The 15,757-nt window shown below is 37.6% G+C and overlaps 1 protein-coding gene across 2 annotated transcripts in view; it reads right to left on the reverse strand.

Annotated features, from left to right (window-relative positions):
- Nucleotides 1-15,187, reverse strand: part of LOC132107850 (protocadherin-16-like) — a 120,620-nt gene extending 105,433 nt beyond the window's left edge. Inside the window, exons 1-4 of one of the 2 annotated variants that reach the window (XM_059514152.1) lie at nt 10,466-10,520; nt 7,378-7,416; nt 6,659-6,676; nt 3,197-4,890 (exon numbers count right to left, since the gene is read on the reverse strand). In XM_059514152.1, coding sequence (XP_059370135.1) covers nt 3,197-4,890; nt 6,659-6,676; nt 7,378-7,416; nt 10,466-10,520 — 1,806 coding nt within the window. Of the gene's footprint in view, nt 1-3,196; nt 5,003-6,658; nt 6,677-7,377; nt 7,417-10,465; nt 10,521-14,888 lie in introns of those variants that run through there. The other variant, XM_059514151.1, reaches the window with a different exon arrangement.
- Between the last annotated feature and the right edge of the window lie 570 nt (nt 15,188-15,757).

A 15,757-nucleotide genomic window follows, 5' to 3' on the forward strand; every position in this document is an offset into this window, starting at 1 on the left:
TTAAAACTCAGATATCACACACCAATATCTGAGTTTGAATTATTCTGAAATATTGATTATTACCTCATTTGTCATGTGTGGACTATATTCCATAGGGTTGCACAAATCCCTCTGCTTAGACAGTGACATCACTATTTTGGATTTACCTTTAGTACAAAGTGTGTGTGTGTAAAGCTACGTTGACTTATGTTATTCATACAATACCTACTCACGAATAAACATCAAAAAGAAAGCCGGCTGCAATGAATTTATGTGCAAAACAGCTTTTACTACAAACACTTCCACACAAGAACATTGTTATCACACAAGAACATTTTAATAGAAAACAAAAAATATTTAAAGTTAGAATAAATAAAATGGAAATGTCTACATACAATTACTACTGTAAACTTTGCAAACATCAGCCCCTTCAAGTCAATGAACAATAACAAAGTGGGCTGCAATAAATGTCTGTGCAAAACAGCTTTTTTTTCAACGCTCCTACCCAATGACAGAGGCACGCAGGATGTGAAGGACGTGTAGGATGCGTGCACAACTAATAACTAATATCATCACGCTATAAAGGGTTGGCCTGCGCTAGGTGCGCCCCTCCCCCTACAACTGTTCTGTCTCGCGGAGGAGCTTATTTGTGTGCATCTGTGTGAAACACGCATAGGATAAAAGAACGACAGAAAGAACGGCTCCCCTCCAGCCGCGACTCGGCTCCCATCGTTCATGTTTATGAGCCGTTCAAAAGAATCGGTTCGTTCGCGAACGTCACAACTCTAGGCTATATGCCTTACTCCTGCTGCTGTTTAAGTTGTCACGTTATTGTTTGTGCCTGTTCTGAATCGTTTTTTTTTTCTTTTTTCATTTAGCCTAATGTTGTGGGATATGCATAGTGGCACGTCATTTAAGTTGATATTGTAAGTTTATAACCTGCTGTTTCAAACATTAAGTAAAAAAAATAATAATCCAGATAGTCCTGGTTATGACTCACTGTTAATACATTTGTGATTGAATCTCCATTAGGCTACGTAGATATTCGAATATATTTATTTATCTTTTTTTTTTGCAATTTGAAATCATTTGACAATGGAATTAAAAAAATGTGTAAAATAAACATACTTATACTTTAGATGACAAAGTATTTTTCACAAATAAATAAATATTTAATAAAAATATAATTATAAAGGATGTAAACACTGTAACCAACAGGGCACTCAGTATTCTGGGAAGTTTGTGTGCATTAGGAATCATATTTTTCAAAAAAAGCCAAGGTAACACTATGACAATGGGCGAATGCATAAGCAGCATCATTTGAAATCACGTTTAAAGTTTGAAGCATTCAATTAACATGGGCCAACCATCACACAGAGAACATGCTGGATAAAAATGCACACTTCACAAGATCTCACAGCTGGATTCGACTAAGTTTGCAAGGTTTGTGAAATTAAATATTAATTAGTCATTCAAAGATTTGTTTAAATGAAAAAAATGCGTATTTGCTTAATGCCACCAAGAACACATCGGCCAAGCAGAAAAACGTATCGGCCGATATATCGGCATTGGCAATATATTTGTCGACCACTACATTACACATCATTTCTTTGCCTTTGAGGGTCACATCACCTGACAGCTGCAATGGTTCCAGGTATGTTAGGCTGGAAGACTAGCCTGGCTGTTATCAATTATTGCCTACTTCAATGTTATGACAAAATAGCCATAATAATAATAATAATAATAATAATAATGATGATAATAATAACGGCTATTATTATTTTTATGCTAGTGTAATGCTACAGCTAATGCATATAGGCTAATTTTAGCCCTGACAAAACTGTTATTGTGATATTAAACAAACTAATTAGGCTTTTTTCTTTTTCTTTCTTTCTTTCTTTTTTTTAGCGACAGTGACAATGTTTATTATTACCTATGCTATCATAATAGATCCATTTATTCATGGGTCACGATTCCAGTTGTGGCTGCATAGAATTGTTTCCGATTTATGTGATCCAAACATTTCTAATAACTCCAGAGCATTGTAAAGTACAAAAGTAAAAATATATTGCAAAAAGATGCATGTAATCACTTCCGAAATTGCCAACATATTTTATCTACAGAAATATTCTGCTTCAGTTCATATTTGTTGGCATTTAGACTTTCAAATACAACATTTTCACTGCACTGAAAAACTTTTGCTCTCCTGCTTGCTGGACACAAAGTGAGACACACAATTAAATTATTATTATTATTATTTTTAAATAGCATTCAGTTCAATCTAGTTTGAATGGTCAGAATGACTGCTATGGCCATTCTAGTAGTTATAGAATTCCGGTAGTTCTAGTGTTAAACGCATATCATTAGCAATGGTACTTAAAAAATTGCCATATTTAACAGAACTAGTATCCACAGTAGTACAGCCATTACGATAATTATCCAGTTTAACCAATCCTGCACTGAGAGAGGTTAGGACCGCCTACCTTATTAACATACAGACACAGAAATACAGAAATAAATAAATGTAGAAGTGCATAAATAAATGTAGAAATACATAAATAAATGTAGAAATAAATGTAGTATAGCACAATGGTAAAAATATCACAATTAAATAATTTATTTTTTCATTGATTAATGCATATCTGCATTTATATATTTATTTAGTTCAGCATTTAATTATTTATTTATTCATTTATTTATTTAATAACTTAGTTTATTTCTTCAATTATTTATTTATTCAATTAATTATTTATGTATTTCTATATTTATTTATTCATTTAATTATGAATGTATTTCAATATTTATTTCTTCATTTATTATTTACTTCTACATGTTTTTATTTCTGCATTTTTTTTTTATACGCAAGTCATTTCTCATCCTCCATAGAGGTTAAGTAAAAACAGCTAGTAAAAAACAATCTCCACACAGCATGAGGAGAGTGAGTAACTCCCAACTGACGCAGTCCAATCTAAACAAAGCTTACTTAAGCTCGCTCCCCAATATCTTACAATTTATCATTCTGGTTTCCAGGTCAATTTCCTAAAATGACTATTTCCATTTACTCAGTTTACACACTTTAAAAGTGCTCTCTAACAATCTGTCTTAAATAGACAGACATTCTGCATTGGGGTTTTCACACACTTCATGCCCAAAAACCTCAGAAGTCGGCATATTAACCAGTATGTAGCATTTCTAGACAAAGAAATAATAGTCCTACCTCCATGAAACAGGTCCCTGCTGCTGTGTTCTCCTTAATGGATGCATTGTAGAACTTGCTGCCAAACACAGGTTCATTATCATTAATATCCTGAAGGATCACTTTGACCACAGCTGTAGAAGATAAAGGTGGTCGACCCCTGTCAGCAGCAACCACAGTTATACTTGGCATAGGGTCCGTTTCGTAATCGAGTTGGGTCAAGGTGGTGACAATACCAGTGACTGCGTCAATACCAAACCAGTCTGAATGAGTTTCTTCATTCTGTAGGATGCTGTACTGAACATCTCCGTTGGGTCCCTGGTCTTTGTCCCGTGCTGTAACCTGTACAACAAAACTTCCTGGAAATGCAACCTCTGGAATAACCTGGGTGTATTCTGGCTGGTCAAACAAAGGTGGGTTGTCGTTAACATCCATGACCTGAATGGTAAATGAAGACTCTGCCCGTAAAGGAGGAGTGCCAGAATCCGTGGCCAAGACTCTAAGTTCATAATGGTCTTGCTCTTCACGATCAAGGATCTGATCTACGCAGATGAGATAGATGATGCTGTCTTTGGTGGTCAAAGCAAACTTTCCATCACCCCCTTCCAAAGACACATTCACATTGGCATATTCTCCATAATCAGGGTCTGTGACCGAAATCCTTGCCACGTACTGGCCAGGCTGTGCTCCTTCAGATATGCGTGGAGAACCATCCTCGCTGAGGAAGATGATGGTCATGGTGGGCTGGTTGTCATTGTAGTCTCGAACCTGGATGGTCACGAAGGCATTGGTGACCTCTGGTTGACTGGCATTGTCCCGAGCCTGAACCACAAGCTCGTGAACTCTTCTCATCTCGAAATCCAAAGGCTTGTTCAGAGTAATAACTCCAGTTCGAGTGTCAATGACAAAGTAGCGATCAGGATCACTCTGTCTCCTGTTGATGTCGTAGAGCACCAAACCATTGTCGCCTTCATCAGCATCTGAAGCAAACACCTGCAGTATATTGTTCCCAGGTTGAAGGTTCTCTGAGATCACTGCATGGTAGCGACTCTGGTTGAAGACTGGGGCATTGTCATTGATGTCCTGCACAATCACATCTAGGATCATTTGTCCCGTCCTCTTGGGCGAACCACCATCAAATGCTTCCAAGAGTAGAGTGTATGAAGATCTCGTCTCTCTGTCCAAAACTGCATTGACTACCAAATCCAAGTAGAGCACTTTGTTGGATCCTCGTTTGGTTTCAAGAAGAAAAGCCTGTCCTACATTTCCATCCGTTATGATGTAGCCTTGCGTAGTGAGCTGGTCCTCATCTGCATCCAAAGAAGGCTCAAGAGGAAACTTGGTGCCAATGGTTGTCTGTTCTGGAATCTTAAACGTGGCTCTTTTTCTTGGGAACACTGGAGAATGGTCGTTGATGTCATTTACTAAGATGGTAACTTCTATGGTTATTCCGGTTATGGTGACTGCTATGAAGCTGTAACGGTCCCGCACTTCCCGGTCCAAGACCTTTGCGGTTTTTATGATCCCTGTACTCTCATCGATGTCTAGATCGGTGCCGACGCCTGTACCCTGATGATCCGAGATGAAATAATGAGTGGCAGTCATGTCAGGTGGGAGGCCAGCACTAATGTCACCTACTACAGTTCCTGCTGGCTGTTCCTCATCTAGCTGGAGCTGCAACGTTCCTGGCACCATGGATGAGTGGATGGTCATGACTTGTAACGCCACATAGAAGACCACCAATATCCAGCACCAAGTCCTGTTTTGATGCAATGGATCCATAATCGTCCTTCCTTTACTCTTCATTGAATATTCTTCTTACAAAACCTGACAGGACAAATGGAAAAGGACATTAGTTAGAGAAACAAGCATAAGTGAACTAACAGAAAGCGGTTCGACATAATCCAAAAATTTTTAAAAGCATGCATTACAAAAAGATGAATTACACAAGCAGGCTCAGTTACAGTTATGACAAGAATGCTTAAGTGGCTTTCCACATGTTGCATGGGTTCACCTTTAATAATGCAGCAGCACACCATGAGCACACATGTTGTACCTGCGTTCTACTGTCACCTAATAAGTCAAGATATTATTGCTATAATTAAAATGAGAAGCTTCACTGTACTAAAATGAAAAGAAACCACAAAGTGGTTAGCCACGTCCCAAAAAGGTTTTATAGTCTTATTGTCTGATTGTTTTAGTCATTGTTTTTGCCTATTAACAAAAAGATCCTTTAAATTCCTGTCATGATTATTATTTTAGTTAATGTTGGCATGGCATGTTTGTTATAGATAGATAGATCCAAACTTAAAATACTTAATTTTCCCCTTCAACTCCCATTTCTTTTGGGGTGTAAACTTAAGGAATGTTCTCCACCAGAAGAATATCTCTGCAATGATGGACATGAACCTAAAATAGAGACTGTGGCTAACTTTTTTAGTAAACTATTCAACTGCAGCCCACAGTGATGCAAAAAAGAGCCAAGAGGACCCTTTAAAGCCAACTGAGTGTTAACCCTGTCGTATATTAATGCCAATACTAATGCCCAAAATGAAGCTAGAAAAATGCTGGTGGGCCAAATCTTATATATTTAAACCACAAAGGTCTCCTCTGAGTGTTCCTCCAGCTTCTTTTTAAATTAGCAATTCCTCATCCATAAAATTGCAGCTTGTGGACCTGCAAACTCTGGCGAACTTATTGTTGAAATTATGATTCCTGGATTAGGCCCTTTTCTAGGTCCAAATGAATTATAAACATTCTGTAAGACGGGACCTTAAATATTTACATATGCTTGTTAGAAGAACTTGACTCATCCAGCCCAGCTACTCAAGTATGAAGGATCTGCAAAGCAGAAAGGAGATGAAAGATTGAAAGTTATGAGAGAGCTTATTATCCGAGATATTATGAATTGTGTGGTTTTCTGGTTCCCTTTGTTGAATAAGAGCATTACAGGAAAATTGTATTCACATGCAAAGGGACAACTGAACCCCGCATTTGACTCTGCCTTTGACTAAATCACTTGAAACAACACTGTAAATCAACATTGATCCCCTTTACAGCACATTTTTAAAAGTAAGCTAGATAGAAGTTGCCAGTAATTTGATTTAAACACAAACAGAATGGTCTGTATGCAGTGTAATTTTCCAAGAAAAGTGAGTTTGTGAATTTAAAGGCACAATTTTTTATGAAAATATCCAAAAACCACTAGAACGGTGTTATATATATTGCTGTAGTGGCGAAAATTTACATATTGTGCCTTTAAAGCTATCGTAATAAAAAAAAAGTAAAAAGTAAAAAAAAAAAAAAAAAAAAAAAATTTTTTACTTAAATTTTAAATACATTTTTTTTTTAAATATCAATGTATACACGACTTAATTGTTAAGTCATGCACATACTGCGACTCATGTTTTTATGACAATTTAAGCCCAAGTCTTAACCAAGGACTGAAGACAAAATGAAGACATGAGCAGTTCTAAGATGAGCCTGTCACCAACTGCACTACTATGAAAAGCCACAAAATAAATTTCAGGCCAAGGGAAATAATCATGTCATTCTCAATCACTGTGAAAGAAAAATGACTTCACAATCAAATTCTTTACAATCGACCACAGGATTTCACATGTTTTCATAAAGTAAATAAAAACAGAATCACAGGAAATACTTTTGCTCTGTCATACTGTAGGAATCAGAGAGGCTCCCTCCGGTGGTGGACTACAGCTATATATATTTCCCCCCCTCTCCAAAATTCTAATTTTACCTCTTTCACTTTCTACCCCACAGGGTATTTGTTTTAAGTAGGTAAGTATCTCTCAATGTGTTTATCTCTCAGGTTTAACTCGATTAACTCCAGAGTGACTGGTGGTGTTGAATCTTGCACACAGCTGCACACGTGGTTAATCTAAAATGTGTGTGAATGAGTACGACGATGCAGGTGTCCACATAAAAGTGTGTTTGAGGGCCTGTTTGTGTGAGTCAGATCTGTGCGTGCTGTGCGCCTCATTGCGGTAGTCTGTCAAGTCTGTGGTAGTGACAGTGTGTGTGTGTGCCTGAGCGAAGGAGCAGACCAGGAGGGCTCCACACAGTCTGCCCTGCACCCTCTCTGGCTTTGCTGCATTGTAATTGGGGTCTGCTGGAAGCCTGCCCTGTGCATATGGGAATCCAAAGCTAATTTCAGTCTGTCAGCATCACAGGGACTGAGAAACACACACACACAAGAAGGAACACTCTCATATGTTTAAGAAAGTACAGGCACACACACCCACACATAATACCTCCAACGTAGATTATGTGTACCGAACACTTCTTCTCGAAAGTAAAGCTTCCAAATACATGACGCCCATAAGTGTGTGTATATATACACACACACACACACACACACACTCACTCACTCACACACACACACACACTCACTCACTCACTCACACACACACACACACACACACACACACACACACACACACACACACACACGCACACTCACTCACTCACTCACTCTCTCACACACACACACACACACACACTATATATATATTATTCATATATATTGTGAGATTTCAAAACAAAAATACAATTAAAAAAGTAGAAATTTATATAAATTGAAATTAATTATAATTATGATTCAGATTTTTTAATATTAAATAATATAAAGTCCATTTATATAAAATTATATAATACATTTTATTTTATTGTAAACACACTATAAGCCTTCTTAACTGTTCAATAAGGTTTTAAGATAAAAAATTTGACTGTGAACAAAAGTATTATAATTGGTTCTCCAGACATTGAGGCAATGTCCCAGACTTTGTCAAAGGCTGAAACAAAGTTACACAGATGTGTTCAATGGGCACTGCCACTTTTACTAATGGCTGGAACCAACCTCCAAAGGGCTGGACATGTACCATGGCAAACGAACCTAGACAACTGCTATTTTGTCCAAGATAAGTTTCCTTTTCTTGCATTTAATGTCTCGTTAAACTACATGGTATGAAGAGAAATACTCTTGGATTCCAGCTAAATATAAAAGGGTTGCAACCAACTATACCATATTATTCATAAACCATATATTTATAAAGTGGAGTTCATACCAATCAAACCAGGTCAAGAAGTTGGCCATATATCTTGTATTGCTAATTTTATAAGAGCATGTTGAAACAAGTGTTATACTGACTTTCCATCTTTGGGCATCTTTCCAATACTCTGGGTCATGTGTTTAACCCAGACTTCTTAATATGACAAAGGGCTTGTGGTTTAATTATAGAAAAAGGCCCACTTGAAGAAAAAAAAAAGAAAACTCTTGGTGTCCAATGCACAGTCTATCCCTTGACAAAGTCTGACACAGATGAAATGAAAACAGGTCTGCCCTATTTAATTTAAAGTATGCCCTCAATAACATTTAATAATGGTCTCCAAGCTGTTCACACCTGCTAATACCAAGCATCTTTTTATAATCTTCCATTACGAAAAGGAAAAGATAGCAGATTTGTGGGTATGTAGACCACTAATATTTCTGAGCAAGTGTTGCTGCCTTCCTCCATTAGCCAGAACCTCCATTCCACACAACGGTTCCAAAGATCTGACAGAGCAGAAATCTGGAGCTAAACAATCCCTAAGAAACTGCTCTGTTAAACACTGAAACCACTCTGGCCAAGACGCTGGGGATGAAAACAACCACAGCTGGCCAGACCAACGCTGATCATCTATCACTCGATGTCCAAAACGCTTTCCCAACCAGTGGAAGACGTCCACATCGCTCACGACACCTCAAACAACACTCTCAGTGGAAGACTGTAATGACTGCAAACATGGCTTTAAGGAATTATGTTTTTTCTAAAGTTCATTTCGGTTAGATTGAGAGGGCGGATGAGGTAAAGACAATATATTGGCCCCTTCAGTGTAAATGATGAGTGAGAAAAGACCCTGAAAGCCAAGAAGACCTTAAAAAGAAACCCTAAGCATCCATAAAGTAACACCATCAATCTCAACATTGGGCAACTCAAATATTTCCATTGTAAATGATGTTTTGTGCTGGGCCAAATTAACTTCACGATGACTATCATTTGATCTCAAGCAAACATGCTGTCACACTAGGATTGTTTTCCTAAAATCTCTTGCTTTTACAAGATAACGTAAAGAAATCCAGGAAAGCAACAAACCTGGCCAAATGTGATCAATTCCAATACAGTGAGACTTGGCAAAAGAAGCTTCATGTTGAAGCACTTATCTACAATAATATAGTATCCTGAATACCTGCAAACACCAACCACACACTGAGCCTATAACTACAGTTGGAAACTAAGTACCAATTCTTATTCAGAAGCAGTTCCATTAAATAAAAAATAAATAAATAAATAACAGAACCGACCCAAATGAATTAATAAAAAAAAAAAAACAACAACAACAACAATGTAGCCTGATTCAAAAACAAATGAATCTAATAAGTTGATTCTTCTCACTATTGCAGTCCAGTTCTTGAGCAAATGACTCAAATCAATGTAGGCCTAGTTCCTAACTGGTTGTTCAAATGAATAATAGTTTTTTTTTTTGTGGTATTTAAAAAGAAAATGACCACACATATGCATCCATTTCAGCTCTAAAAACTAAAAAGCCACTAACCAGTGTATGTAATCACATCCATAAGTTGTAAATCACTCAAAATATCTATTCCTTACAAATACTAAAATACCCTTAACTAGAACTGATGAGAAACCAGACAAATCAAACCATCAAAATAATTTTTAATTTCCATCCATACTCATAATAAACCAGCAATTAAGGATGCTAGGCTTCATTAAATCCATTGTGTGCCACCATCCCTTTACCTAAGTTCTCAATACAGTAGTCCAGTATAAGTAATGGTAGATGAAAACCATCTGCGGGCCTCAGATATGTATGTGCACTGCTAATCTAAATTAGATACATTTGTGCCATGGGAAAAAAAAGAAGGCTCTATCAACCTTGGTTTGGCCAGCATTTAAGATATTCTGGCTTCAGGGGACCATCTTTTTCCCACACCCTCCAACCTGCTGAGTGTGTTTGTGGAAATGTTTGTGGAAGGAGGTCTGCGTGCTGAACAAAACAAAGAACCACACGTGCTGCTGGGTCCTTTGAACATGACACCAGCTGATACAGCTTCGGTTACGGTGCGTAATTGGAAACATCTGGCGGCAACGAGTGGACGAATTCAGTACAGAGTTTATGAAATTCACCGTGTGTTGTTTTAACTGAACACAGACTGTACCATCCCATTTGCAGATTGTTTCAAAGAGAGGTATCGTGTCCGGTATGCCTGTTGCCATATGGAGAACCGTATATTTGAGTTGTTGCCCCCACAGTCAAACAAATCCATATCAGACTGAGACGTACAAGCCATAGCTGCAGTATTTTGTCTTCCTCTGTCCCTCAGGATATTCAAGTTACGCTTATAACAAATGCTACTTTGACAGTTATCTATATTATGTTCATGTACTATCTAAAGCCAAATCTTTGTTTTTTTTTTATTGACATGTACAGAATACAAGGTGAGAACAGATTCTGGGGGTAAATCTGTAGAATTCAAGATTCAAGAAGAAACAATGTTTACGAACCAATTTACTTCCAAAAAATTCCGGGTTTGAGAAGGAACATTCAATGACGATGCATTGGAAACTGTCTAGGCAATAATGAAAAGCCATAATAACTGAAAATATATTACAGTTGAGATGTGCAATTTTATAACCCCTAAATCAGTGCAGAAAACATGACAACCATCATTGTCTTAAGTAACATTTTGAAACAATCACTTGACCCTAGTACAAAAACATAAATGGGATAATGATAATGACATCTGTAATGAGTGTAACTTGATTCTCCTTAGGGAAACCAGTGAAACCTAAACCTAACCATAAAGCACAACCCCTCACCCTAAACCTAAAATAATTTTAAAAAGAAAAATAAATACATTTATAAAAACCTATAAATTTAATAAAATTATGTGATAAAAAAGACAATAAATAACTATATACATTTATTTATTTATTTTCTATATATATATATATAGATATATATATATATATATATATATACATACACACACACGCACACATTTTTTTTTTTATTAGCTTTCAAATCCATACTTAATGAACACACAAGGGGCAAAAAACATGTATAACTTCTCAATTTTTTGCGGGCATAGCCCTAAGACACAAAGGTGATAGTTCATGGGGGATACGAACCTACACCTTTTCTGTAAATACAAGGAGGAGGTCACACTGACCCTACATGGCTTTACAAGACATGTGTACAGACAAACCTCCCTTCAGAACCTAATGAGAAACGCAGATGCAGGGCCAACAGCTCTCTGGCATGCAATCTCTGCTGTCCACTCTGTACACCACTCTGGAGACCAGATGCTGCAACTGCGCACGGCTTTAGTGCTCCACCAGAGACCTGTAAGGATGAGTTTAACTACACCACAGCAGAGGTACTGGAACTGTCTGATCATAAGAGAATCCTTGCCTAAGCCAAAAGGATGAGATCAAGAGTGATGTAAAGTTGTGAGTGGATGACTCCGCAACGACCCCGTTTTTTTTTCCTCCTAACATCCGACTGGATCTCTTTTAACCCGAGACAATCCGAGGTCAGGGATGGAGCTGAGAAATTAACCGATAGTCCACTGGGACGTGAGTCTGGTGACATAATCTTTGGAATTTCTTAAAAGCCTTTTGGCGTTCAATCTGGTTCTGCTCTGTCTGAGGGTCAGACATCAATTCTGCGGCTATTTTCATTGCAAACTTTATGAATTTCACTCAGTCCAGTAACTAATAAAAAATGGTTCAAGTTCTAAACCTTTCTTCGGCTCGGCTCACAACAGAATCAACTACACTTCCTGTCTAGCATGCAGCCGCCTCCTAGTTTTATCTTGATTTATTAGATTCTCAATATTTCGTTGTGGCTGTCGAATCAAACATGTTGTTCTTATTTAAACACCATTATAATATAAACGACCCAGCGCAGTCTGCTTATTTGCGTGAGGAACACGGTTAATTTTCAAGCTTATGACTTCATCTGAACAAACTGGAACTTGAATTAACTCGGGATGTGACTCACTAATCTTATGGATCTATCCCAACACTGAGTGCGAACATGTGGTGCTTAGCAAACTGGTGATGATGGGCGGTACTTTATATTCTAATAGGCTCTAAGTTCAACAAGAGTGACGGAAACAGTAGCTAAATCACTGCGGTATCGCACTATGGCAACCAACGAACCAGACAAATGAAAGTCAACTGAGCCGAATGAGTGAAAACAACCTTATTATCTTGGAGAATATTAATTATTGTCATCCTCAGAGGAAGATTTGGAATGTGGTCTAGATGAACCCCAGCCAGTTACCAGCACAAAAGCACAGCACTTCTCTACGTCTAACAAAAGAATTCCACTGATGAACCAATTTAAGAGGAATGTCTTGCAAGGAGAGAAAATCTATATGCTCTGGCGTGTCAAGAAAGTTAAATAAATGATCACTGCACATCTGCCCCTGTTATTCTGCAACTGATTTCCTCTGAGGTGCAACACGTTGCCAAAAATATCATCTGAGATACACCAGCCAAGAAAGGTCAGGCTGTGGGTGACATTAATAAATACATTAAAACAGCAATTTAATTGGAAATGTTGCATAAGCAGATACAACGCTTTTATTTGTTGGATTTGAAATCAGATACAATAATTTTGTAGGGTTTATTAGATAACCTTCCGTTTTCTGTAATACTGGAGGTCTTAAAGTTATACTGCACCTCTCAAAGTTTTTACAGGCTGCCACAGCTGGTATATTATGTTTTCTCAGATTCATTTTCAAAAGCAAAGAACTAAAAGTTATGCAACACACATCACCCCCTCAATGAAAAGGATCGTTGGGGAGGCTTTTGTGGCCTGGCCTGCACAAGGGCTACACCAATACCAGGCTAGATTAAAAACAGCAGTGCAGAATATACAAATAACTGGAGCTCAGTGGTCAAACTGCAGCAGTTGCAAGCATATCTCTGAACCAATAGACTTCTAGAGTCATGGTTAGGAAATACAATAGCTCCTAACTTCAAATTTAGTATTGATTTCAATATCAGCTGCATTTTGACACTGTCTGATTAATTGCATTGATTTATTACAAACAGCATGGTGTAGGTCGGATTCATTTCAGTAAACATTTTTTGAGTTGCCTAACATCCATTTCTACCACATTCACCAGAAACAAACAACGATGCATGCACTTCCACTTCAGAATGTTTACAATAACCATCATAAATCAATTCATATCATACTGTAGAATGCACATAAACTACAATAAACTACAGAGGCAATCAAGTGACTTGATGCATTAAATCCATTAAATTAAACAGTGACTAAGAAACAATGCACCCAAGTTTGAATCACAACTTTCCGATATCTCAATGGCTTCATCTCAGCTTTGGATTGCACATGAAACATTACATAGTGCATGGCTGTGGGCTTCTTAGCTAGATAAGTGATCAATAAGTGCAGTGATTTCAGTGTTTACTGAAATAAAAAATTCTAAATGTATTTTCTGTATATTAAAGCAACCCAGCATACACAGTGAAACAATCTGACATTATGCTTCCATTCTAGTCCACCAAGTCTTTCGGCAAACTACTATGGCAGGCTGGCTTAACATTTATTCCTAAAAACTAACTAGCATCTGTTACTTTGTTACTAGTGTTTAATGACTAATAAGTAGCCAATTAGTGAAAAATAACTTAGATTAGTTATAGATATTAGAACTTATAATGTATTGCAATATTTCATGTTTCCCATTTCAGTTTTACCAGGAATACCAGGTCTTGTTTCTTTAATTATCCATTCTAACTATCTAGGTTATAAACTTCTATATACTGTAAATACCTAATTTTTCACACACTACAGCCTATCCCAATTTTTACTAGATATTTTTTAAATCTCATTATTACAATTGCTTTATTTAAAACTGCAATTTTATGATTCATATGTAATGATTATAAAGGAGTACAAATATCCAAGCGATCCAAGTTAGCCTTAATAAAGTATTCATTACTATGGTTCTCAATTCCAGACCTCGTGACCCCCTGCTTTGCACATTTTGTATGTTTCTCTTATTGCTTTAGACGTTTGTTCAGTTCGAACTTAAGTGCCCTGCAAAGTGGGCATCACAGGGTATTCCACCATGATTCCAGTTCAAAGCGAAAGAAAATGTTCCATTCAAAGTGCATTGAAGTGTGTGGGACGTGAATTGTATTTATTTACCAAGGTATATTATGTACTTGTCCATGTGTGAAGTCGTTGTGCAGTGCAAATCTGTGAATGAATGTTGAAGTGAGGTAAACTTCAACAAATTTGAAAGTATGGAGCAATGAACACTGTGTAGACACCATGTCAACGGGAACTCAGTTCATGCACGGAGCTCACTTCTAACGAGCTGATTATCTAAATCAGGAATGTTAACAGAGAGACATGCAAAATATACAGAGCTTGGGGCGCGAGGACTGGAATTGAGAACTGATGCATTACTAAACCAAATATAAGACTACTAACAGCAAAATAGACACGTCCGTTTTGAGGAATACATGTTAAAACAGCTTGCCATAAGCGCGCGTGTTGACTGCGATGGAAACGTTGTATTTTGTCGCGTCTCGGCATGATGGAGTTTAGTAGTTTAACACCACTGACGCACTTTTTATGAAACACTTACACTCATCTGTTATTGCTTTTCAGTGATAGCGATCCGGTCGGTGCCAACGTAACGTCAGTAAAACCAGCCAAAAATAAAATGCCGTTTTAGAAAAATCCCTTTTAGATTATATCCATCTTCCTACAAGTTATCTTTCGCGTACCACAGCAACTTCCACTAGTAGATTTCCAGTTTTCTGTATTTTCCCCGTTGTTGTCAAGCTCAAAATACGCTGCGCCAATTCAAAAGGGCTCTGTCCTGCAAACTGAGCGCAGCAGACAGGATGAAATCAGTCCGTCAGCATCGACAACAGCATCCAACTCTAGAATCCACACTTCCAACACTCGCTCTCAACCTCCTGGAGTGAAACTCGACACCAGCCCTTCCCACTCTCTCATGAATATTAATGAAGCACGTGTAGCAGCGATGTAATAGCGCGACCTCACCGAGCGGCGGCGACAGTGGGCCAAAACAGTGTGACGTGATTCGCTCAAGACTTTGGTGCCACCAGTCTTCTTCAGACGGAACTGAATTTATGTGTAGTTATACATTTTGGATAGAGTGGGGGGAAACGACCCCCGCCCCCACACAAATACCCCCTAAGCCCCCCAAAATAATAACAATATAAAGTCAAGATCATTTTTTTATTGTAACTATGGACAACGTTTACAAGATTGAAGTAGAATTATTCACCACGAGGCCTATACTGGTGATGTACCTGAGAGAAAACAGATTTCACTGTTACAGTATGATCTAATTTTTAGCAGTAAGTAAATAAGTGTTTTAAAGCTTGTTGTTTTGTAGAACATTACAGTTATATATCATATAAACAGTGTGTTCTGTAGATAAGGAGCACTAGTTATTTAAGAAAAATAGGCTAATATATTACT

This window comes from Carassius carassius, chromosome 28 (genome assembly GCF_963082965.1).
Source record: "Carassius carassius chromosome 28, fCarCar2.1, whole genome shotgun sequence".
Classification (NCBI taxonomy): domain Eukaryota; kingdom Metazoa; phylum Chordata; class Actinopteri; order Cypriniformes; family Cyprinidae; genus Carassius; species Carassius carassius.